At 44.8% G+C, this 23,809-nt stretch overlaps 2 protein-coding genes and 1 long non-coding RNA gene across 4 annotated transcripts; 1 reads left to right on the forward strand and 2 right to left on the reverse strand.

Moving 5' to 3' along the window:
- Positions 1-285: 285 nt before the first annotated feature.
- Krt12 (keratin 12) lies at positions 286-7,215 on the reverse strand. Of its 2 annotated transcripts, none has more exons than NM_010661.2 (8): positions 6,293-6,881; positions 5,367-5,449; positions 4,166-4,322; positions 3,107-3,268; positions 2,896-3,021; positions 2,537-2,757; positions 1,517-1,587; positions 286-730 (listed from the first exon to the last, which is right to left on the reverse strand). In NM_010661.2, the coding sequence occupies exons 1-8, from the start codon at positions 6,836-6,838 to the stop codon at positions 633-635; spliced, it is 1,464 nt and encodes a 487-aa protein (NP_034791.2). In that variant the 5' UTR covers positions 6,839-6,881; the 3' UTR covers positions 286-632. The 2 variants fall into 2 exon arrangements, with proteins under 2 accessions (NP_034791.2, XP_006533476.1); XM_006533413.2 differs by lacking the exon at positions 6,293-6,881 and adding an exon at positions 7,129-7,215 and having other exon boundaries at positions 291-730.
- A830036E02Rik (RIKEN cDNA A830036E02 gene) lies at positions 1,865-7,720 on the forward strand. Its single transcript, NR_153851.1, has 4 exons — positions 1,865-1,964; positions 2,557-3,034; positions 3,151-4,751; positions 6,487-7,720. It is a non-coding gene; the product is annotated as an RIKEN cDNA A830036E02 gene (long non-coding RNA).
- Positions 7,721-13,006: 5,286 nt separating this feature from the next.
- Positions 13,007-22,775, reverse strand: Krt20 (keratin 20). The gene is made up of 8 exons (NM_023256.2): positions 22,309-22,775; positions 20,055-20,137; positions 17,440-17,596; positions 16,804-16,965; positions 16,491-16,616; positions 15,375-15,595; positions 14,659-14,696; positions 13,007-13,700 (listed from the first exon to the last, which is right to left on the reverse strand). Exons 1-8 carry the CDS (start codon positions 22,717-22,719, stop codon positions 13,603-13,605), a joined length of 1,296 nt encoding a protein of 431 aa, NP_075745.1. The 5' UTR covers positions 22,720-22,775; the 3' UTR covers positions 13,007-13,602.
- Positions 22,776-23,809: the final 1,034 nt, after the last annotated feature.

Below are 23,809 nucleotides of genomic sequence, written 5' to 3' on the forward strand. Positions count from 1 at the left end.
CCCATAGCATCAGGTCATCATTAAGTGTATGAAATTAAGTGAATAGGAACCCATTGACTGTATGAAAGAAGGCCCCAGAAAATGGAACAAGTGTTCTCTCCTATAATGGAAAATATAAAATTCCATTAACCTCCGAGAGGATGAACCCTTAAAATAATCTTAATTTCTAACCTCAGTTTTTTTTTTTTTTTTTGGTCTGAGTGCTTATGTGCTTTGTTATTAATATCTTAAAAGCTTCTGTCTATGCCCTTGACAGTATTGTTGAAATCAAGGAGAGGCACACACTTCACTTCATTGCCATTAATCTTTAATTAAAGTTAGTGTTGTTAAACCCATACGGTTCCGTCAAAGCTGTGGGATTAAACAAATGGTCCAGGCGACCAGAAAAACTTAGTGGAAAGACTTCTTCAGGCCCAGGAAGGTGTAAGGTGATCTGGGGTTGCAATGAAGACCAGCAGAGCCACAGAGACTTGTAAATTGGATATTGTTTCAGAAATGCTAACAAGACCCAACCTGCATAGAGAATCCAAGGAAAAGGAAACTGGCCAAAACAGGTGCTGAATTCATATAGCGCACGGAAGCAGTAACTCCTGGCTGGAAACTTCGCATCCCAGAGGAGCCCGTGTGAGGCCTTACATCTCTTCTTCAAGTTCCTGAACCTGGGATGAGACCACTTCGCCATTCACTATCTCCTGCACGACTGTCTTGATTTTTCGAGTTTTATTTGGGTCTAAAGGTAAAAAACAAACACAAACAAACAAACAACACAAAAGAGGATGATGATTATTACTAAGCAGTTATCAACCCAAGGTTTATTCTTGTTCAACTTAAGCTTTTCGTCAAATTCAGACTTTTGCAAGTGACTCCATTCCAAACCAAGTGAGTTTTACTTAGTGGAAATGAAATTTATTCAGGACTGTCTTGTGCACAAATCAAAAGGCTCAACGTCTCCCTCCATCTCTCTGTTCCTCTAGTTCTTTCTTTCAGTTCAGGGTCTTGCTAAATATTAGCCCAGGATAGCCTGGAACTCACTATCCCCCCCCCCCTCTCTCTTTCTCTCTCTCTCTCTTTTAATTTTTATTAAAAAAATTTAGCCCTCCAAGAGATGGGATGGCAGGCACACACTAATCCTGGTGTACTTTAAAAGCATTTAAGAAGTGTGCATGGTAGTGCATGAATGTAATCCTAGCATTCAGGAGGCAGAGGCAGGTGGATCTCCATGAGTTCAAGGGCAGCCTGGTCTACAGAGCGAGTTCCTGAACAGCCAGGGCTACACAGAGAAACCCCGTCTCATGGCGCTCATTTTGTCTTCCTAGAGTAGGATTTTCTTACTTGAGCTTGCTGAGAGTTTTAATATACCACTCCACTGCCCAGTGTGTTTGAGCAGAGATATGTCCCCTGCTCAGAACACAAATCTATTTTAAGTTATTTACACTCAACGTTTAGTGAGATCTTACAGTTTAGTCATTTCACGAATGAGAGTCTGCCTTATTTTTAATGATTCTCGTGTCCATACCTTTAGAGGAATCGACTGATGGTGTCTGCGGTTTGGAGACAGAAAGGGATGAGCTCTCGTCAAAACCGTCGCTGTAAAGAGAAGGAGAGCTGTGCTCACGTGATTGTTGGATAAGTAAGGAGACCCTGCTGCTTGAGCTTAAACATGAGAGACGCCTACACAACCGCAACAAAAATAGAGATGCTATTACAAGTTTCTTGGCTGACTGATGCACCACGAGGGTAGCTAATTGGGTCAGCACAGATTTTCATCCAAACCTCCTACAATGGGCTCTGAGGGGGAGCAGCTTGGTCTCAGAAATCAGCTGTCTTAATTTACCATCTGGGGCTCTTCCTTCCAGATTAGGCTGCTATTGTTGATGACGGGTTTGCTACCGTGGGGCTGGGTGATCCGGATGCTGCTATCGATGTGTTATCCCTAGCATCAAGAGATGGTTCTTCTAGAACATGTAAGTACTCATTTACAATGAGCATTTTATTAATTTGTATCAAGTGAGATAGTGGCTGAATACATTCTATTATCTAGTAAATTCTAGGCATGCATTTTCTAGATTTGTTGTTTTATCCTTTTTTCCCTCCTCTTCAAAAGTCTGTGTGTGTGTGTGTGTGTGTGTGTGTGTGCATGCATGTTCATGTGTTGGTTCTGGACTACACCTTGTTTGAGACACACTGGGCCACAGACTTCTGAGGCTCTTCATGCCTCCACCTTCTGTCTTCAGCAGGAGCGATGAGGTTAGAGATACACTCGACATGGGTTTTGGGGGCTCTGGACTCAGTTCTCTACACTTGCAAGCTTCCCAGCCCACCCCCTCTTCCTGCAGGCAGTATGCAGATGTAGCTCAGGTTGGTCTGGAACGTGGGTTCCTCTTGCCCCAGACTCCTCAGTGCTAGGATCACTGGCAAGATTTGTTCCCTGTTTAGTCGACTACAGCCCTCTTCTCCCACTGCAGAAAAAAAATCTGCATCAGGTGTCCACAGTCTTTCAGCCCCTACGATGTTTCCAATCTTATTGTCTGCTCACCCTTGGCTGTCCCCCTCCAGCAGCCGGCGGTAGGTCTCAATCTCCATCTCCAGGCGAGCCTTGACGCCCAGCAGCCGCTGGTGGTCCGCATTCTGGCGCTCCGCGTCAGCCCGCACCTGTTGGAGTTGCTCCTCCAGGCTGCCGATCAGCTGCTGCACCTGAGACAGTTGGCAGCAGTACCCACCCTCGGTTTCAGCCAGCGAGCCTTCCAGGGACGACTTCTGCAAATGGGAGATAGACAGAATTGTCTGGGGATCAGAGAACAAGATGGGCAGCCCATGGTCCAGCATACGGTGGGTGCAACATCTTTTTTTTTGGAAGTTAAAGGATGCATCATCTCTCTCTGCATGTCACGCTACCATGGCGAGCTGGGACTGGAGTTCAATCTCTAGGTTCTGCACCATGCGCTTCAGGTCGGTGACCTCGCTCTTGCTGGACTGAAGCTGCTCCGTGTTGCTGCTGATCTCTTTTCGGAGCTCTCTGCTCTGCAACAGCAAAGTAGGTGGATGGGGTGAGCTCTGCGCTGGCTCAAAGGGCTTTCTGGGAATGCATCAAATCTCGCGGTGTTACCTTTTCAAGAAACCAGGCCTCTGCATCTTTCCGATTTTGCTCAGCCATGGCTTCATACTGGGCTCTCATTTCATTGAGGACCTTGGTGAGATCCACTCCAGGGGCCGCGTCCATTTCTACATTGACCTCACCTGGACCACCTGCCTGGAAACTTTGGAGTTCCTAGAGACAGCAATGGAGAGAGAAAGACACAGGAGTACATGTGGCTAGTGAGTCCCCCAGGTACGTTTGCCTTCTTGGGTCTCTTCATGCATGATAATAATAAAAAATATATTTTTGAGTGAGTTGGTATAAAGGCAAAATATTAGCGCAAGGCATCCACACATTTTTCTTTAAGCTTGAAAACCTGTTTCTCTCATAATTAAAAAAAACTAAAACCAAAAACCAAGATATTTTCTCAGGTTTCTTGAGTGATCAGGGGCTCCACGTTCTGTGCCTGTGGTTGCTGGCTCTGCTTCTAGAACATCCACTTCCTATAGTTTACAGAAAGGAAAGAGACCTGGTGTGCAGATTGCTGCTACAGAGCTAGTGCCACAAGTGGCACCTGGGGTCATACACTATTTCACACCATAGTCATTGAGAACCCAACAGAAAGTTTCTTAGAAGCCCATTGCCAGTGGTCGTTCTTCCTGTCCATGCCCCGGCCTCTGATACACACATCAGATCTCCATATGTCTTATATTGGTTACACTTCTCTAACATATGTGGCTGGTATATGTGTCAGCTGTAGACTTTTGTTTTCATTTTTGAAACACTCCGTATTTAAAGAAAACATTTGACGAAGGTAATTAAAATTCCTGCCATTACTTAATGATGGAAATAGTAAAACCAGAATATTCCCCGCTATCCCAAGTCTAATACTCGAATCCATTAAGCCTTAATAAAAAATACCATGACACATACACAAGAGGGTGAGGTGGGGTGGGGGTGGGGGGCACACATAGAGGAACACCAAAATGAATAGTCACTGTAACACAGAGATAATATATTCTCTAGCTTTGTTAATTCAAAGTTTCAATTTTTGGGTCTGGGAGGAAAAAAAATAAAGCTATTTCTGACCTCTTCGTGGTTCTTCTTCATGTAAGCCAGCTCCTCAGTGAGGGTCTCAAGCTGGGCTTCCAGGTCGGCTCTAGTCAGGGTCAGCTCGTCCAGCACCCTTCGCAGCCCGTTGATGTCGGCCTCCACGGTCTGGCGCAGGGCCAGCTCATTCTCATACCTGGAACCCAAGTGCCGACAGTTTAGGAAGTCAACATTAACACAACCATTGCGATGGATCCTGGACATCTTCTGGGCTATGTGGCCCATGTCTGTAATCCTAGTACTTGAGAAGTAGAGCCATGAGTTCAAGGTCATCCTCCACTATATAGTGAGTTCAAGGCAGCCCTAGGGAAGAGGAGGAGGAGGGGGAGGAAGAAGAAGGAGAAGGAGGAAGAAGAGAAGGAAGAAGAGGAGGAAGAGGGGAGGGAGAGAAGAAAACACTGCGCTAACAGTATATTATGCCGATTTTTTATTTTGTGACTTTTCCTCTGTGTGTGAGTATGATTGCTTACTCCTCATTTGGAGACAAGAGAAGAAAGATGAAGAAATGATGAACCGAGAACTTCCTACCAGCAGTGATCCTTGCATCCCAGGAAGAAGGCTCCCTGTAGGTTGACTTTCTGATGATATTCTAAAACTAGCTGGAGATAAACCGATGGCTACTCTTTCTGCCTGATTTCCTTTGAGGGTTGCTTTAAACCTTGTTATTTCATTAGTAGCTTTTACTGGGTCTTCACAGGCTCAGGTTACAACTTCCTGTGGGGGCATTTTATAATACAAAAAGGAAATTAATTTGTATTCCCTCTGCATAGGAGGGTGGGGTATGGGAAAGGATCTGGTATATAAAAATAAATGCATGGTTAAGCTTTCAGTCATATGTGTCATCAGGGACACAATTGTTCCATTGAACCCCTTGGCAAAGATATTGTTAATTCACTTTGATACATTGAAAATTCAGGTCTAAACATAGGTACAATTATCAGGTTGAATTATGACTCATTGCAAAGAGATGATCCGTAGCTCCAGGTGGAAGCAACTTATAACTTAAAGCTGTGTACAGTGGACGGTTTGACTTTCAGTGCTTTTAAAAGCACCCTGTGTGGATTTAGGGGTGCACTGAAGGCAGGGGCCATGTGGGCTGCAGGACATTGGAATCGTTTGCCATCAGCGCAGCAGGAAGTGGGGAGTGGGAGGAGGAAGGAGTTACCACCAGCGGACTCACTTCATCCTGAAGTCCTCGGCAGCCAGCCTTGCGTTGTCAATCTGCAGGAGGAGCTGGGCGTTGCTGACTCTGGCAGAAACGATCTGGGAGAACAGAGGGAGACACATGAACACGGAGTCCTAAAGCACTGGCAGTTAGTTCACTAGTGTCACTTTGCACATAAGAATAAATCGTGACACAAAATACATTTTTCCTCCATCCAAACTCTTCATCTTTAAGTCACATTCTTTCAGCTTTTTTTTTTTTTTTTTTTTTTTTTTTTTTTTTTTTAAATATGGCTCTTCTATGCATCTTTAGTTTTGGTTGGGCTTCCCTCCTCACCCTTACTTTTCTGTGCATCCCCACCCCATCTTTGTTTAAACCTTCCTATGTTACTCTTCCCCCTTCCTCTATATCAGTTTAAGCACCTCCTCCCTGCCATGAGACCTTTCTGCTCTCTATAGGCACTCAGTTAAACTCAAACAGAAACCTAAACATTCCAAACTAGAATCCACATCTGAAAGACAGCAGATGGCGTTTGCCTATCAGGGCTTGGGTTACCTCGCTCAGTCTCCAGTTCCGGTTTTCTAAGGCAAAGGATGTGGCTGTAGCTCAATGGGAGAACACTTGGTCACATACCCGAAGCCCTGTGTTCATTCCCAGCACCACAGCAAAACAAAGCAAAGCCCCAAACTCCGAAGGGTTCGGGACAGCTTCATTTTAAAAGCAAATGTATTGATTAAAAATAATGTTGATAAGTTAAGAACATTTCTTTTAGACAGTGGAAGGACGGCCACTTAATGGTGAACGGAACTGTACTTCTGTGCTTCTTGAGGGGAGGAAATTCTCCAAGTACCATCTAGTTTAAAAATATCTAAGTTAAGAGGATTTATTTTTATAAAAATATTGTAATAAAATGAAAAGGTTTCTAAAGCCCCTCCCCTTACCTTATTCTTCAAGTCTTCAATCAGTGGGTAGTATTTACTGTAATCACTCTGAGACCCAGCGTCTCTGGTTCTCCGTGTTTCATACCACTCTCGAATTTTGTTTTCCAGTTCTGCATTAGCCTCCTCTAGAGAGCGAACCTTACCCAGGTAGGAAGCTAGTCTGTCATTTAGATTTTGCATGGTTTCTTTCTCAGAACCAGAAAGAAGACCTCCATCATTGCCAGAAAAGATACACAGAGAGCCACCGCCCGAGCTTCCAGCTATCCCCATCCCTATCCCCATTCCTCCCGCGCCACCTCTCAGAGGTCCCCCATAGGCAGAGCCAAGCCCCGGCAAGCAACCTGCAGAGCCACCGCTAAAGCCAGAACTAGAACCAAACATGGAAGCAGCAGAAAAGAGGCCTCCACAGCCAACTCCAAAGCCAGAGGCCGATCCCCCATAGCCGCCGGCAACACTAGAAGCAGATGCACCCCAAGGTCTGCCTGCCGCCCCATTCTGTGAGGAAGACCTCCTGGACAGCGCAGAGGTGCAGACTGAAAGCGACATGCTGTTGCTGGAGAGGTGGTGACCCAAGAGAGACCGCAGTGCTGGTATGCCAGAAGGGGTCCTGCCTTTATAGGCTGGGAGGTGGGTGTTGCGGTTAAAGAGTTCACTCTCTGCGTTCCAACTCTCGCATGCCCACCCACACCCAGTTGGCCAGCTCAGCAGGTATGTGATTTATGCATCGTGAAAATTCACTGATATAGCTATAATCGAATAACCATTACCACTAGATATCTGACACACAAGAAAGAAGGCTGGGTGGAGCAGATAGGCTGTCGTAAGGAATCTGTCACCTTCAGTTGTCCTCAGCACTGCCTGTATCTTCCAGACACCAGAAGAGTGACGACTGGAGCATTAAGGAATCCTTCCGAAGCCCCATGCTTCCTGAAGCTCTGTCTTCCCCTCCCCTGTCTATTTCTTTCGGTTCAGTATAAGCCAACCAACCATGCTGTGGTTCTCTCTGTAGGGACAGTTTCAGAGGCAGATGAAGAGCGCATTCCTGGAAGGTGAGAAACAGAGGTGTTTTCCAAGAGGACATTAGAATCTGAGCTTGCAAGGCTCTGAGAGCATCTGCTGTAAGGAGTTGTGTGGTTCTTGCTTTTCTGAAAATGGAACACTTAAACATGGGAGCCAGCTGTTTGGAAGTCGAACATTTATAGTTAACAAAAGATTGGCATTCTCAGTGAACCATGACGCTGGGCTCTGGGCTGAATGCTTATTGCTATTTCTTCAATGGCATTACCTGTGAGAATTTTGTAGTAAATCTGTTGGCTGAATGGATAGTATATCACCTACAGTGTTCCACCATTAACAAAATACATACACACACACATACACACACGCAAACACTGTCCAAAATAAGAAATGATTAAAACTCCATGCTTCAGAAGCCAGAGAGTCATTTCGGTGGATGGAGAGGAATGCATTTTTGCATCACAGAACAGCCAATGGGAGGCTGTCTTATTAAATTCCTGTGAATTCTTTGGGAAGCATGATCCTGAGAATTTTATCCAGGGGTCAGAGAGATGGCTCAGTACTTAGGAACACTTGCTTCTTCCAGAGGACCCAGGTCCAAACCACCCCCCACCTCCAATGACAATCAATCTAATGGCTCTGGTGTACAGGTTCCCACAGCAGAGCCTTTAATAGTAGCTCCATATTTCCTGGGCGCCCTGGTCCCAGAGAATGCTTCTTTCTCTGGCCTTTATGCCATGAGAGTTGGTCTCAAGGTCAGTACTTGCTTTGCAGTGATAGAGCGCGGATTCTTCCTCGTTCAGCAAGAGCAACACTCACCTCGTCCAGGTAGTGTTGGCCCTTATTCAGCCTCCCCAGAGGCGAAATCTTAAATCTGGAGTCGTACCAAGCCAGAGTGAGAGCTGCCTATTGGGCACTCGGGAGCACATGCAGAAGGTCACAGCTGAGCTTCATGGCAGGCCTCCGTAAGAAATACCCAGGACAGGGGCTGGAGAGATGGCACTGACTGCTCTTCCTGAGGTCCTGAGTTCAATTCCCAGCAACCACATGGTGGCTCATAACCATCTATAATGGGGTCCCATGCCCTCTTCTGGTGTGTCTGGAAACAGCTACAGTGTACTCGCATAAAATAATCTAAAAAAAGGAAGAAAGAAAGAAGGAAAGAAAACCCAGGATCAAACAGACTGGCAGCTTTTCAAATCACTTTCCCAGGGTCAGGAACACTGAACCCGGAGTGACAGCTACTGACAACTCCCCTTAACCTTGTTAAATAAGGAACATGTGCAAGGGACACATTCTCCTCCCAACCTATACAGTCACAAAGAAAGAGCAGGGCTTCAAAGCAAGAGGTTTGCAGAAATGATACATTTATACTGTAAATATATGCCTGGGAAGCACCAGCAATCTCTGGCAGACAAGGTTTGACGACACAGTCTGCAATCCACTTGCCTCATTTGTAAGGAGCATGGGAAGTTGTGAACTGAGATGCCAAGACCCACAGTTACAGATGGAGGCTCCACTAAGGGTTCCTCTAATCTATGGGCTGAGCTCGTCCTTGTTTGAACTGACATCAGTTCCCATGTTCCTGCTGTCATCCAAGACACTGGATCAAGCGAGTCGCAGACCTTGTGTTTCAGAGAGCTCCTATGATGTTGCTTTTATCTCCTTTTACAACAGAACCATCTCAGAGTCAGGACATTGACTTATTTAAGGCAGAGAGAGAAATCAGCTCTTTAGTATAGTCTACAGACAGCGCAACCCTGATGCTTCTCTTGGTGAAATACAAAGGACACCAGGTGACTGTGACCTCCTTAACTGTGAGATTGAAGTTCTCACCCACACACCAACCAGAAACTCTGACTCTGTCCTTCCTGGAACTTCTCGGGGGCACAGCCTAAGACCACAAAATGATTTTCTGTGGCCTATGAAAAATGACACCCTGTGAGACTCTGCCAATGCTAAGGCAGATGTGTCTTTAGTTTGGGTTTTGTCCTCTGGCCTCATCTCCAGACATATGACAAAGCATAAGTGAGTGACATTGTGGTTGTTTCCTGTGACTCACAAGCAACACTCTCGCAAGGCAGAGTGGCTCCATTTTACCACCATAGAAACAAACAGGGGCTGTTGCTTGCTACAGCGTCAACAAGGATGTGCCCTAAACACAACATCCACTTAGCAGTTACAAGCAGCTAATAACGTAATGTGAATAGCATGTATTTTTGAACTCGGAGTCAATTTTGTCCTGAAATGCATGTTTTACATCCTTAATGCTTATATGTATATATTTATGTATATTTAATTTAATTTTAATTTTCTTGACCGGGCTTCACTGTGTAGCCTTGGCTGTCCTGTAGATCTCTGTAGATCAGGCTGGTCCTGAACTCTCTGAGATCTGTCTGCCTTTACCTTCCAAGGATTAGGACTAAAGGCATGTGCCAACACTGCCTGGCTGTATATTTTAAGTAAATTTGCTTCATAGCCTGCATTAGGCTTTTATAATAGGCATTTATGTTTCTACACGGGTATGCTCCTGAACTGTAGGCTTCTAAAGTAGAGGTGTCTAACTGATGTTTTACCCTGAGTCCCAGCCCATTCTTTGACTAAAAACCTTCATTTTATACCCAGAGTTGTTTTGCTTGAAAGAATTTATTTGTAATTTGCTTAAATGTGTCACTGAAAATGCACCTCAAAATCATCACGCCCCACTCTCTGGGATGCTTGATTAAGTCTTATTCTGAACTCATGTATAAGGGGATAACTTGGAAGCTGGAAAGAGATGTCTTTCTTTTTCAATGACTATTTGGAAAGGCTGGATGCGGTGTTCATTGCCTGCTCCCTCCACCCTGCCCCCTGCTCGCCGTGGCCTGTTAGCTTAGTTGGTTGGAGGAAGGCTGGTGCTAGTCATTGCCTCCTGCCATTGAGGTTTTAGAGGTGAACATAATTTTATTTGACAGCCATGTAAGTGGTTTAAAAGGCGGAGATGTTTCAAGCAAGAACAATCCTGGACTTGTTTGTGATTGCATAAGTTGAGGCACAGAGAGAGAGGACAAGGGTTAGCGTGAATTGCTAACAAGAATTAAGGTTCTGCTGGGTATGGTGGCTGATGTTCCTATTAATATCACTTGAGAAGCTGAGGCAGGAGGATCATTAAGTTTGAAGTCAGCCTGGGATACACAGGAGATTGAGAGACATGGAGTGGAAGGGACAGGAAGACAGACAGACAGACAGATACACACATACACACAGAGGGAGGGGAGAGGGAGAGACAGAGGGAGAGATAGAGATAGAATATTAAGTCTTTTTGATTAGATAGGTGTACAGCACCTGCCTAGCATGCATAAGACCATAGGTTGGGTCCTTAGCACTGCAAAAATGAGTCTGATGAGTGTTTTAAATATTATATATATGATATGTCATATATATGATATATATATATATATATATATATATATATCTCACATGGCTTTCACTTTTAAATAATTAATGGAATATAACTTATGGAATATTCAACATGGGGAAAATAATGTGCTGTTTATAATCTTTAGATATTATTAAGCATGGTCTTCATGGTGTTTTGGTCACAGTTAGTTCCCTGAGCTCTGACCGTGCTGTTCACACCCAAATTCACCTCCTGCAAATTAGGCTCACCATTTTCTGCGTTCACTGGTCATTTTCATGATAACATCTCTTGCAGGGGATTACATTTTAAGACCCAGGAGTGAAGATTATGTGGTTGCTTGTGTTTTATTTTGGGTTCCTGGGCTAGGGATGAGCACCGACTCCCAAAAAGGTGTGAATGGGGCTGAGTGTTGGACCCCAGAGCTCAGTCATTATGAAAAACAAGGGAGGGGTGGTTCTGGAGGTGTAGTGTGGTGGGGGAGACATAAATGAGAGAGTACCCTGGGGTAGGGACTTTTTAGTGAGTTCATAGGAGAGAACACAAATGTTCACAGGGAGGCTGGTACAGGGAAAATCACCTCTCCATGTAAATGCTAGAGCTGTTATTTGAGGGTGTAACTAGAGACCTGAGACTGACACCTCAAGTAAGAGGGAGGGCAGAGGGTCTGTAATGGGTGTCACTGTCATGAAGATGTTAATTCTGATGTCTGATACTGTGTCATCCTATGTTTCAGAACGACCAGCTTTCGCTGGGTTTGTGTGCCCATCAGACGCAGGACCAGGCTGCTCTGTTCTAAGCCTGCACACACAGTACAAACACACATAGACATGAGCACTTCTCTCTTGCATAGAAATTACTGACAGAACTGGGAAGAGGGGCCTACCATCCTTCCCATATGCATGTGTGGTCTCCCTTTATTTTCTTTAAAAGAAAAATTATTTGGGGTAAAAAAAAAATCAGAGATAAGACCAAAAAGCAAGAGAAAGGGGAAAAAAACTCACCTCTCCATTTTCTGATATGAAATGGAGTGAAGATTCTCAGGTCTACCTGTTAAACAAACACATTGGCACACTGGGAAGGGAAAGGCCAGAGCTTTGCTCCTTCCTACCTACCTTCCTTCCTTCCTTCCTTCCTTCCTTCCTTCCTTCCTTCCTTCCTTCCTTCCTCCCTCCCTCCCTTCCTTCCTCCCTTCCTTTTTTCTTCCTTCCTTCCTCCCTCCCTTCCTCCCTTCCTTCCTTCCTTCCTTCCTTCCTTCCTTCCTTCCTTCCTTCCTTCCTTCCTCCCTCCCTCCCTCCCTCCCTCCCTCCCTCCCTCCCTCCCTTCTTTCTTTCTTTCTTTCTTTCTTTCTTTCTTTCTTTGGGCGGGGAGAGTTAGATTTGTAGTCTTTGGTATTTGCCTGTCAAAGTTCAGACCACTCTGGAATTCGTGATTGCCAACTGTGATTCTGGGAATCCATTTATTGCACGTCTTTCTGCATAACACGCGTATGTAAGGGACAGATGATCTCATAAAGTCCAATCGTATGAAAATGTTAGTTATTGCCTACGGACAGATTTAGTGAGTCTACTGGATAGTTTCCATCTCATACCATCACTGTGAGGCTGAAACGAGACCCTATGAGTGCTTGTCACTGGCTAGCTCACAGTGAGTGTTCAGGAAATGTTAAAGGGTTTTAAATGAGCCATCTGGCCCTCTTCCATATAAGGGTCAAATCTAAAGTCATCATCCTATGACAATGTTAAGTCTTAATGTTAATCTATTATGAAGGAAACAAATGATACAGGGCAAATTAAAATTTCCCATTAGCATGAGAAATAGTTATTTTTCACTCAAATGCAAAAGAGGTGAGAATGCAGTATGTGTTAATCCACTTGTGGCTTCTTTAGTTTCCATTTTCATGTATATGAATGCAGGTTTGCATTTGTGTGGCAATATGTGTGTGGATGCATGTGAATGTGTGTGAGTGGGTGAATATGCATGTGTGTGCAAGTGCATGTGTGTGTGTGGTGCATGGACACATGTGTGTGGGTGCATATACATGTGTGTTGCAAGTGCACTTGTGTGTGCATGCATGTGGGGACCTAGGTTGGTGTCAGACATCCTTGTCCACTGGGAATGAGTGCCAGTGGGTATGGGCTCTGTCTTTGGGGGTGGTGGACATGTTTTAGGATTAGTGGTAATCATTGTACAACCCATGGATGTACAGGGGACCACTAAGATGCACATGTTACAAAGGTGGATTTCGCAGTTTGTAGCTGTGTCTCACTAAAGCTGTTTCTGAAAGACCATGAGAGACATTTTATACTCCAGATTCACCAAATAAAGCCACCTTTAATGGTTAAGCAGTTTATTATGAGACGAAGACACATTCCCATCCAGGCTAGTTTTGCTCTTAACTGAACCCCATGTCAATCACCTTGTGCTGTGTTCTTATTCTCCTCAGCATTTGTGATTGGAGTTTGTTTTAAATTATTCAAAGACTAAGTTGAGTTTTGAGAGGCAGTGGGAGACATCAGGAAAGGCTTAAAGGCAGCAAGGAGACAATGAGATTAACTGGGAAGTTGCCTCCCTGGAGAACCCGTTCACTAACGGGGCTTTTAGCAATTCAGAAACAAGAAAAACAAGACCCCAAAGGAGAGCGGTTTATTTGCTCTTTGCTTGAACTCCTCCAATGCTTTACTCTACCTGAACTGGTCTGTGATGGATGTGCCTTGCAATGAGGACGATTGTGCTGGGTTTAATCTTGCCCTTTACAGCTCCCTGGAGTGAACCATTTATATTTAATTACACAGCTTGATAAATAGACTCCCCCCCCCCCACACACACTTTAAAGCCACTACACAGTGTTGTCTTCAGCGGGCCACAGCTGGAGCAGCCTCCCTTTGACAGCTGGTTAGACACTCTCTTCTATCTCCTTGACTTCAGAGGACACGACCTTGCCGTCTACCACTTCTTCCACGACCGTCTTAATCTTCCTGGTTTTCTTGATATCTGTGTGTCAGACATCAGAGGTTGGTTCAGGCCCACAGCCACCCTGTTAAACCACTCAACTTTTTCTTATACAAATTTAAGTTGGTTTTTATAAAAAAAAAGCTCAGAACAATGTATATCACTCTCCCCAAATTTATAAAGCCTTCACCTTCTCATCTCAGATAGAAATAGACAATCTTGAATAAACACAAAATTCACATTTTAGTTGTACATTTTAACCCCAGGACCTGAGGCTGTTCTAGCAATAGCATGGGCTAAGAAAGTCACCTTGTCATAGGGGTGTGCCAAAATCCTCCCTTGGATGCAGCATTTTGTGCATCATGTCCAAGCTTTTTTGGATCCTGATGTCTTGGGGCTGCTGAGGTCACTCAGCCAATAAAGCACTTGCTAAACAAGTGTGGGGACCTAAGTTTGGTGCCAGAAACCTATGTTTTTGTTGTTGTTTTTTTGTTTTTTTGTTTTTTTTAAAGCAAGCTAGATATGATGGTGTGCATGAAGTTGTCCTCTGACTTCTATATGTGCATGGTGGCATGGACATTCTCTCTCTCCTCTTCCTGTCTTCTCTCCTGTCTCTGTCTATCTCACTGTCTGTCTCTCTCTCTGTCTCTCTCACTGTCTCTGTGTGTGTGTGTCTGTCTGTCTCTGTCTCTCTCACTGTCTCTCACTGTCACTGTCTCTGTCTGCCTGTCTCTGTCTGTCTCTCTGTGTGCCTCTCTCTCTCTCTCTCTCTCTCTCTCTCTCACATACACACACACACACACACACACACACACACACACACACACACACACACACACATTCACACACCCTAAACAAATACATGGAATCTTGGAAACTTGGTTCTCCCAATTGTGTTTTTGAGAACCTCCACCTTTTACTCCCCCAGTGACAGACAGTTGCCAGGGAGCTGCTGAGATCCCCACACTACAGGACATGTGCCCAAGCGCAGAACACTTACCCTTCATTTCCAAAGTGCTCAGCTGGTATTCTGTAGTTCTGGGTTGTGAAAGAAGCAGAAAGAAAGACAACATTACTGCCAGGACAAAGCTGGGGCGCTTCCCTCCTTGTCCCTTTGTTTTCCAATGTCTGGGTTGATGTGTGGTTAAATGTTATTTTCCTCTTTCTGGTCCTTGGACTGTGTTTATCTCATACTGGAGTGTTCTGCTTTTTGGCTTGGAAAACACCAGCCTGCTTATCATCCACTGGAAATTTGTATAGTGAGAACTAAAATTAGGATAGAAGTTCAAGTCTATCGGGGTTTTGTTTTGGGGGGGGGGAGTTGGGGGCAGGACAGTGTTATATGTGAAGGTAGCTGCTGCTCCAAGTCTGCCCACTTACAGACTGGCTCCTGTGGGCCTCTGTGGCCTGTGGCTTAATTCATGAGCAGTTAGTGGGAATTTCCAGAAGGTTAGTATGCTCCCAGTTATACATATAACACAAGAATTAACACAAACGTGATCAGTATCGTTTGGAGAACCGTCTTCTGACTCAGTCCTGCCCCAGACCTCCTTCAAAGGCTATTGATATTTGGGATGCTTTACACTGTTTGGTGCATTTTTGTCTCATTGTCCTGTGTGTAGCATTGCTGTTGTGCTGGGGGTTGCCTTGACAAGGACTGTGAAGGAGAGTCATAAACAGACAGGGGCACACATTCCGTGATGCTCAGAGCCTTACTTTATATCTTCTCCCTCCAGAAGGCGGCGGTAGGTGGCGATCTCCTGCTCAAGCCGGGTCTTTATGTCGAGAAGGATGTTGTGTTCTTGGTTCTGGCGTTCTGTGTCACTCCTGATCTGCATCAGTTGGGCCTCCAGGGAGCTCAGCATCTCCTGGATGGCTGCCAACTGGCTGGCGTAACGAGCCTTGACGTCCTCTAGGTTGCGCTCCAGAGACTCTTTCTAAGCATGCAAGACAAAGAGGGTGATTCTTATTTGTTGACTTGAAGCAGGCAGCACAGTTCTTGTATCTTTTTGGGGAAGAGTTTTTTGCCGCCTTTGAGCACTACCTGTTTTTCTAGCTCTTTCATTCGTTCTGTCTAGGAAGCCTCAGCTGGCCAGCTACAACCACCATCCCTTGAATTTTTGCTTTGTGTTGCTAGAGCTTTGTGCCTATTGTTCCCTCAGTGTAATGCACTGTGCTATGGCATCAACTTATACTTCCTTGCCTGGGAGGAGGCTGTGTCTGCCATGCCTTTAGCAGGCCTGGCCATGTGATTCATGGTGTCAATGGAGGACTAGATCTCTCATCCCATTGGGACCAGGCTTGATCTTGTAACTCTTTGGCTGTTGACATGCAGGCAATACTGACAAAGTCTTTTTTTTTCTCCTGAGATTCAACTCTAAGAGTTGCCCCACAGCTTAGACCTTTCTCTCTTCTTTTCACCACAGTGATATGACTCAGACTGGTCTGTCCCTTTAGCCCTGACCCCTAAAGTGGAATGCCATAGAGTCATCTCCAGAATCAACCTAACTTGCTGTGGCCCGATGGATTTGCTTAGCCTGTGATGTCTCTACTCCTTTCCTCAAACTTAAAGCTCATCTTTGATTTAAGATCCGGGACAAATGTGATCTCCTCTGTGGAATCTTCAAGATCTTGTTCCTCTGCCCTGTATAGCTCATTGCCCTTGCCACAGCTTCTTTCTGTGCTGTAGTTATTGTTAGCCGTTGGACCTGTTTCCCTGTTGGCTCTGCAAGGGAAGAGGTTATTTATTACGGTGTCTGTGCTCGCAGAGTCCTGAACGTGGTCCCTTGCCAGAACAGACCTGACCAAGCAATGGAGGTCAGAGGTGCTCACCATGCTGAGGTGGGACTGCAACTCTATCTCCAGGTTCTGGTAGGTGCGTCTCAGCTCCGTGACTTGAACCTCGAATCCTTTCAGCTCCTCCGTGTTCACTGTGACTTGTTGCTGCAGAGTTTGACTCTAAAATTTCAAGAAGTAAGAAAAATGAGCAAAGAGAGACACAAGAGAGAGGAAGAAAGGAAGGAAGGAAAGCGAAGGAGAGGAAAGAAGGACAGAAAGGAAGACAGACAGAAGTAGGGAAAACGAGAGAAAACATCATCTCTCTCCGTGGAACTATGTTCCCCATCCACCCCCAGACTAGAATTACCTGTCTCTCGAACTGTTCTTTGGCCTCTTGCAGGTTCTTCTGGGCCAGGACTTCATATCTCTGTCTCATCTCATTCATGATCTCTCCCAGGTTCAGGCCTGGAGCAGCATCCACCTCCACGTTGACATTGTTGCCCAGCTGCCGGCGAAGAACCTCAACTTCCTATAAGAGTGAGGTTCTCACTGAGGTTAGTCTGACATATATTCTCAGATCAGGCTGGCTAGAGGAGACATAAGTAATCTCATGACCTCTTTCATTGGGGATGAAGAAAGATGAAAGGAAATCAGAAGGTGGCTTCCTGTGGTCTGGGCATTGCTTGGAGTTATTTAACCAAGCACAACATCACAGAAAGAAGTTAGTCTTGTTGTCTTGATTGATACTGCCTTTATCACTGTCGCTATCACTACTACCTCCTCTACCATTACTACCACCATCACCATCACTATTACTACCACCATCATCACCACCACCATCATCATGACCACCACCACCACCATCATCACCATCATCACCACCACGATAACACCACCATAACACCACCACCACCACCTCCTCTTCCTCTTCTTTCTGTTTGTCCGCCTCTCACTTATATTATTAGAGCTGTCTGATCCTATACAATCCCTGCATACTTCTTACCTCTTGATGTTCCTTTTTGAGGAGGGCCAGGTCCTTGTTCAGTTCTTCAATCTGAATTTCCAAGTCTGTCTTTTGAAGAGTCAGATTATCATAAACTTTGCTCAGGCCTTGGAGATCAGCTTCCACAGCTATACGCATTCCCCTCTCAGTCTCAAACCTGGGAATGAATCAAGATGCAGACATACTCAGGTCTTCTAAAGTCAGCGTAGAAGAGATAATTTAACATAATGAGAGAGATAATTCATGTGCTCCATAACAAATTCCTTCACATATTTGTGAAAAATGGATAAGACTCTGGGAGCCAGATCATTTGCTCTGTAATATAACTTGTAACCGGGGCTGGAGAGATCACTTTGTCCTTAAGAGCACTGGCTGCTCTTGCAGACAACTCTGGTTCAATCTCCAGCATCTATATGTTGGTTCATATCCATCTCTGTAAGTCCAGTTCCAGGGGATCTGACGTCTTCTTCCGGCCATTTGGTCTTTTGGGGTACCAGGCACACACATGGTGTACAGACATACATGCAGGTAAAATGCTCATACACATATTACATACATATACATACACAAGCACATATGCACATGTATATAAAATTTCTGTTCCTCTGCAGTAACTTTGAAAAGTTTCTAAATTCAGAGGCTAAGGGTGTAGCTGGGTGGTAGAGTATTTGCATAGACGGCTTGAACCACAGGGCTATAAAAACAATAGGAAACAGAGCTAAAAGCCCAAATCAAACCGGCAACAAAAAGAAAAAAAAAAAAAAAAAAACAACAAACCCAAATTAAAAAAAAAAAAAAAACAAAAAAACAACCTCTTCCCCCTGAAACAGTCCAGAAACTAAGAACCCAAATATGAATTTTATGGGGTGAAGTTATCTTTATCATTCTGTAAACAGATGTGCCCACCCAGTGTGGGTCATCTCAGTCATTTCTTTCTCTCTACAACCTTCTGACAAAGGCACAAATTAAAATACACCAACTCGAACCAAATGATAACACGACTGCTGACAGGGTGAAGCTGGGGTCCAGGGATCTAACTGCCTCACCTTCAGATCTGATTTTTTTTATTTCCATCTTTTAAAATCTCCTCTAGCATCAGAACACTCCTAAACTGTGGTGTTGTTAGTGTGGACACATCCTGCAGACTGGGACCAGGAAGCCCTACTGTTCATCAGCTCTGAGGGAATGTGATCATGTACGTGCGTCCAAGTAGGTGAAGACAATTCGAAGTGTATTAGTCATAGGTTGGTTCCTGTTCTTCAGTTGGCTGGGTGAGACCATGAAACTCTAGCACACTGGAAGGTACAGGATTCAGCTGTGGAATCTGGCTGTGATGCGGGAGCCCCATGACTTTGTGGAGTGATCCTGTGGATGCCCACCCAGCGGAGACTCTGTGATGGCTCTCACATCACAGAAGGCCACTGGTGAAGAAACGGAGTCCTGGGTTGCTTTGTTATTACTCTGAGTGATAGGATGAGGTTCAGTGGGTGAGAGAGCAGAAGCGACATTGCTAAGAAAGAATATTCTAGTGACCGGAGATGACCAACCAGAACAGTGGCAATTACTGGAAGGTGTTCAGAAACAATGGTGGATAAACAAATCCTGTCCCAGGAGAGCAAGGGCTGGGCAGGGTCACAGAGCTTCTAATAGCCCTATGCTCTGCAATTCTGAAATAATGAAATAGAAGTTTCTTAGCTCACAATAACATGCCCATCTACGCATGATACAACACTACTAAAAGCTGAATTCTTTTTCAAGGCCAATGAGATGGTTCAGCAGGCAAAGGTACTTGCTGGCAAGCCTGACGTCTGGAGTTCTGTCCCTGGAAACCATGTGACAGATGGAAAGCACTATTGGCTGCCAAGTGTCCCCTGACCTCCAAATGCATGTGGTGACACCCCGTCTCTGTCTCTCTGTCTGTCTCTTTCTTTTTTCCATCTTCTCCCTTTTCTTCCTCTCCCTACCCCGTCATAAACACATACATGCTAAATAAATGAGAAAATAACCCCACTAAAAGGATTTCTTCTTGCAGAAGAATTTATCATGGTACTGGGTATTGTAGCAGACATCTGTAATTCCAGGTCCTCCGAGGCCGAGTCAGGGGCCATCTTGGGTTGCATAGCAAGGCTCCATCTCAAACAGAGAAACCCAAATAATCCCCCACCAATACACACACACACACACCAACACCAACACACACACACACACCAACACACACCAACACACACACCACACACACACCCCAACATGCATACATATACAAACACCAAGACCTCCCCCCACCAACACATACACATATGTATACACACCAACACACACATACACACACACACACATACCAACTATACACAAATGCATACAAACCAACATATACACACCAACACACACAAATGCATACAAGCCAACATACACACATAAACACACCAACACATACAAATGAATACACAACAACACACACAACTCCCAACACATACAAATGCACACACACCAACACACACACACACACACACACACACACACACACACACACACACCAATACATACAAATGCATACAAACAACACACACACACACACACCCCCAAGACATATTTTTACCGTGGTTTAGAGAACCTACTTCAATCTGAAGTCCTCTGCAGCCAGCTTAGCATTGTCAATTCGCAGGACGCACTGGGCATTTTGTACTTGAGCATCCTTAACCTGGGAAATGTGAGAGGAAGGAAGAATGACATTTTTCCCTGGGCAGGCAGGAGTGTAAGATCATTTTATTGGTCCTCAGAGACAACTGTGATTAAATCACAAGTGATGCCCATTTCGCAAATGACCATGGAAGAGCAGTGACAGAGGTATTCATGTCATGATTTGGCCTAGTTCCTTCCTGATTGTACAAAATGAGAGCTGAAGCCACCCACATCACTGGGCCTCTGTGAGCGCCTTGTCTGTGGCGCTGCTCACACTGGAACATTGCTGTTATCCCTTCTCACTTGGTGAGCTCCAGCTTCCTCACCTCTCAGCTCAGACAACACTTTCAAGGCCCCTCCATGATATCTTCCAGTTATAGCAGCGAATGCGCCGCCGTGGCTGTTGCCCTGCACAGCATCCCTGCATCTACCTCTCTGAGTGATGGTTTCTGTGGTCTGTGCCTGTTTCCACTTAAAGCACTTGCTATCTGTAGGAGTTAGGCGCAGGACAGAAGGATGGATACATCCTGGATCTGTGTGCATCTCTCTCTGTGTGTACATGTTTATATGCACAGGTGTATGTATGTGGAGGTCAGAGGACAATCTTACATGCCATTCCTTAAGTGCTACCTTTGTGTGTGTGTGTGTGTGTGTGTGTGTGTGTGTGTGTGTGTGTGTATGGCAGGGTCTCTCATTGTCTTGGAACTCACCAAGTTGGCCAGGCTGGCTGACCAGCAAGTCCCAGGAATCTGCTTGTTTTCCCAATGCTGGGAGTACAAGCACACACAGTCATTCTACAGCTTTGCTTTGTAACCTGGGGACTGAAGTCAGGTTCTCATGTTTCAAGGCAAACACCGTATTAAGAAGTAGATTAGAAGTCTACTTCTAGAAGATTTTAGACATATCCCTTTCAGCGGCTATTCCTGGAGAGAGGTCCCTAACCACTGGTCACTAATGGCTGTGCCTAAGTACTATGGGTAATCCCCAAGTCAATTCAAAAGCGTCAACCATGAGAGAAGTGCTTAATTTGAATTTTGTGTTGTATCGAGAAGCCTGAAGGACCGTCCTGTTGATGAGAAGGGCAATGTAAGCACCACACAGCTTCATGGGCTATGAAGTCTGAATTAAGCTGCATTGATGCCTGTAATTCAAACAGAACTCAAGACAAGAGGCCTGTGGTTAAGACAAAGGTCTTTGCTCTAAAGGCCTTTGCAATCATTTCGAGATTTAAACAAAACCCAAGGGGAGGCTTTTCCTGATGAGATAAGAACCCCGGGGCTGGGCAAATGGTGTGTGCCGATGCTTGAGGTCCTCAGTCAGGAGCGAAGTCTCCCACTTTTATTCCATTGGCTTTATAGAAAGGGGAACCCCACCTACCATGGATGACACAGGAACAGATTGTGATATGACTGTAATAAACTTAAATTGGGGGCAATAGAACATTTTATTATCACAGAGGTGCATTATAAAATGCTTGGTGATAGTGAGGAGATAATTAAATAAGACACTAAAAAATCCAGGTATCAGAACCGTGTATGGTGGCACAGTTCTTTAACCCCAGTGCTGAGGCAGTGGAGGCAGGAGGATGGTGAGGTCCAGACTAGCCTGGGATACACAGATCTTGTATCAAAGAGCAGTTCATCCATCCATCCATCCATCCATCCATCCATCCATCCATCCCCTATCACACAACTATTTATCAATCAGTATACATATCATTAATATCTGTAATCTGTATCCACCCTGAACCCTTTTGTTATTTATACCCATAGTAGGTTAATATATTTGTTATAACATTCATATAATGAAAGATGAAAAATCTCTTTAAATCAACTTGAGTCTTCAAAGTTAGTAAAGACTACTGGCAAACTCACATATAGAAACCATTGGAGGTCTTTGAAAAATAAGATTATCCACAATGAAGACCTTATATTGTAAGCCATAACAAAGATTTGAACTGCAATTTTGGATGATAAAATGATCATATTTTATATATAATTAGTTGAAGTTTTAGAAAAAATGTGAGTTAGACTCATCCTGTTTACAGATACCACATGATAAAATACATTTTTTTTTCAATTATACATTTCAACCTAATCTGCTTCATGTGTTCGAATTCACCTAGCATACATCTCTCAATCCATTAGGCAACTAAACAGTGAGGTAGAAATTACAGGCTTCATGGCTCACCTGATTTTGCAGCTCTTTAATCTGTGCGTAGTAGGAGCTATAGTCTCGGATGGTGCTCGGCGCGTTGGTTTCGTACCACTGCTTGATCTGGGCTTCAAGTCTGGAATTGGATTGCTCCAGGGAGCGCACTTTTTCTAGGTAGTTTGCCAATCTGTCGTTCAGGTTCTGCATTGCCAGTTTCCCATTGCCCCCAAACAGGTCCGATCCGTTGGAGAGATCACCCCCGTAGCTCATTACGGCTTTGGAGACAGAGATGCGAGTGCCATGGCCTCCAGCCCCACCATAGACGCTGGGTGCAGCCCCCAGACGCTGCACAGTCCCCTTCCTATACAGCGAGCCACTCATGCTGAGTGCTGGGCCTTGTGAGGAGGAACTCAGACTTCGGTGAAAACTTTGACGACTGAAATCCATCTGGGATGTAGGGAGGCAACGCCTGTAGCCTGGACTTGGAGCACAGCCTGTCTGTCTCGGGCTGCTGTGGAGATGACCTTTTATAGAGTTCAAGAGACTCCTCCTCTGCTGCCGTGTCACCTCAGGAATGACACAGTCCACCTTCCTGTCTCCCCTTCCCCCTCTTTTGTACGGCAATACGTTTCATTCCATTCCAGAAATTTCTACCAGAGGCACTTTTTAAAGGCTTTCCTGTGGGGGTGGTGGGAGTGGAGGTTTCTTTTTAATAAACAGAGATAACAAAAAGGACGAGGAAGGGGTGTCCTTTCAGGTCTTGCACCTGCCCTGGCAGGTTTTTTTTTTTTCATCCTGTATACAAATAAAGAATATTTACAATCTATATGAATAATTCAGGCATCGAACAAGACAGCTGTGGGAACATAATATAAGTCACACTGGTGAGAAAAGACAATGGCTTGTTCAAATGATTTTCTTTTAAAAAATGTTTTATGCTTCTTTAAATTTTTTTTTTACTTTTAAGTTTATCCTTGTTTAGAATTTATATTTACAGTCTATTGAAATGTCTTGAGTGAAGCTGGGTGTGTGGGTGTGCACCTGAGATTCTAGCACCCGGGAGTCAGAGGTGGGGGGGATCAGGACTAGTTTGAGGCCAGCCTGGTTGAAGTAAGGTGTTCCAGTCTAGCCCAGTGTTGTGTAACAAGACACTGTCTCAAAGTGCAGCTCCCCCCACCCCCGTTTAAGAATTGAATACGGTCAGTAGGTGAATATGTAAATGATTATCGGTGGGCGGTGGGTCAGTTGATTTTGGAGTTTTTTAAAAAAAGATATTTTAAATAGCATTTTTGGATAATTTCATCCATGCACATGTAGCGTATCTTGATAAACTCCTCTCCCACTCGCCTCTCCAGCTGCCTCCGAAGCGCCTAACACAACCCCACCCAAACTTCATACCTCTTTTTATCTTTTTCTTTTTAAAAATAACCAACTGGATCTAATTAGTGCTGCCTGTATGCTTGTGGGTGTGCGGCCTTGGACTGGGTGTGTGAGCAGCCTGTCAGAGGTCATAGATCCTCTGCCTGGCTCCCAGCAG

This window comes from Mus musculus, chromosome 11 (genome assembly GCF_000001635.26).
Source record: "Mus musculus strain C57BL/6J chromosome 11, GRCm38.p6 C57BL/6J".
Taxonomy (NCBI): domain Eukaryota; kingdom Metazoa; phylum Chordata; class Mammalia; order Rodentia; family Muridae; genus Mus; species Mus musculus.

Coding starts and splice junctions, on each gene's coding strand:
- Krt12 (NM_010661.2), bottom strand. CDS start 6,838: ATGTCGCTTTCAGTCTGCACCTCTGCGCTGTCCAGGAGGTCTTCCTCA. Junction 4,323..5,366: donor GCCGAGGACTTCAGGATGAA/GTGAGTCCGCTG, acceptor CTTGGGTTCCAG/GTATGAGAATGAGCTGGCCC. Junction 731..1,516: donor ATCAGTCGATTCCTCTAAAG/GTATGGACACGA, acceptor TTTTACCTTTAG/ACCCAAATAAAACTCGAAAA.
- Krt20 (NM_023256.2), bottom strand. CDS start 22,719: ATGGATTTCAGTCGTCAAAGTTTTCACCGAAGTCTGAGTTCCTCCTCA. Junction 17,597..20,054: donor GCAGAGGACTTCAGATTGAA/GTAGGTTCTCTA, acceptor ATTCATTCCCAG/GTTTGAGACTGAGAGGGGAA. Junction 15,596..16,490: donor TGCAGTCCCACCTCAGCATG/GTGAGCACCTCT, acceptor TTGCATGCTTAG/AAAGAGTCTCTGGAGCGCAA.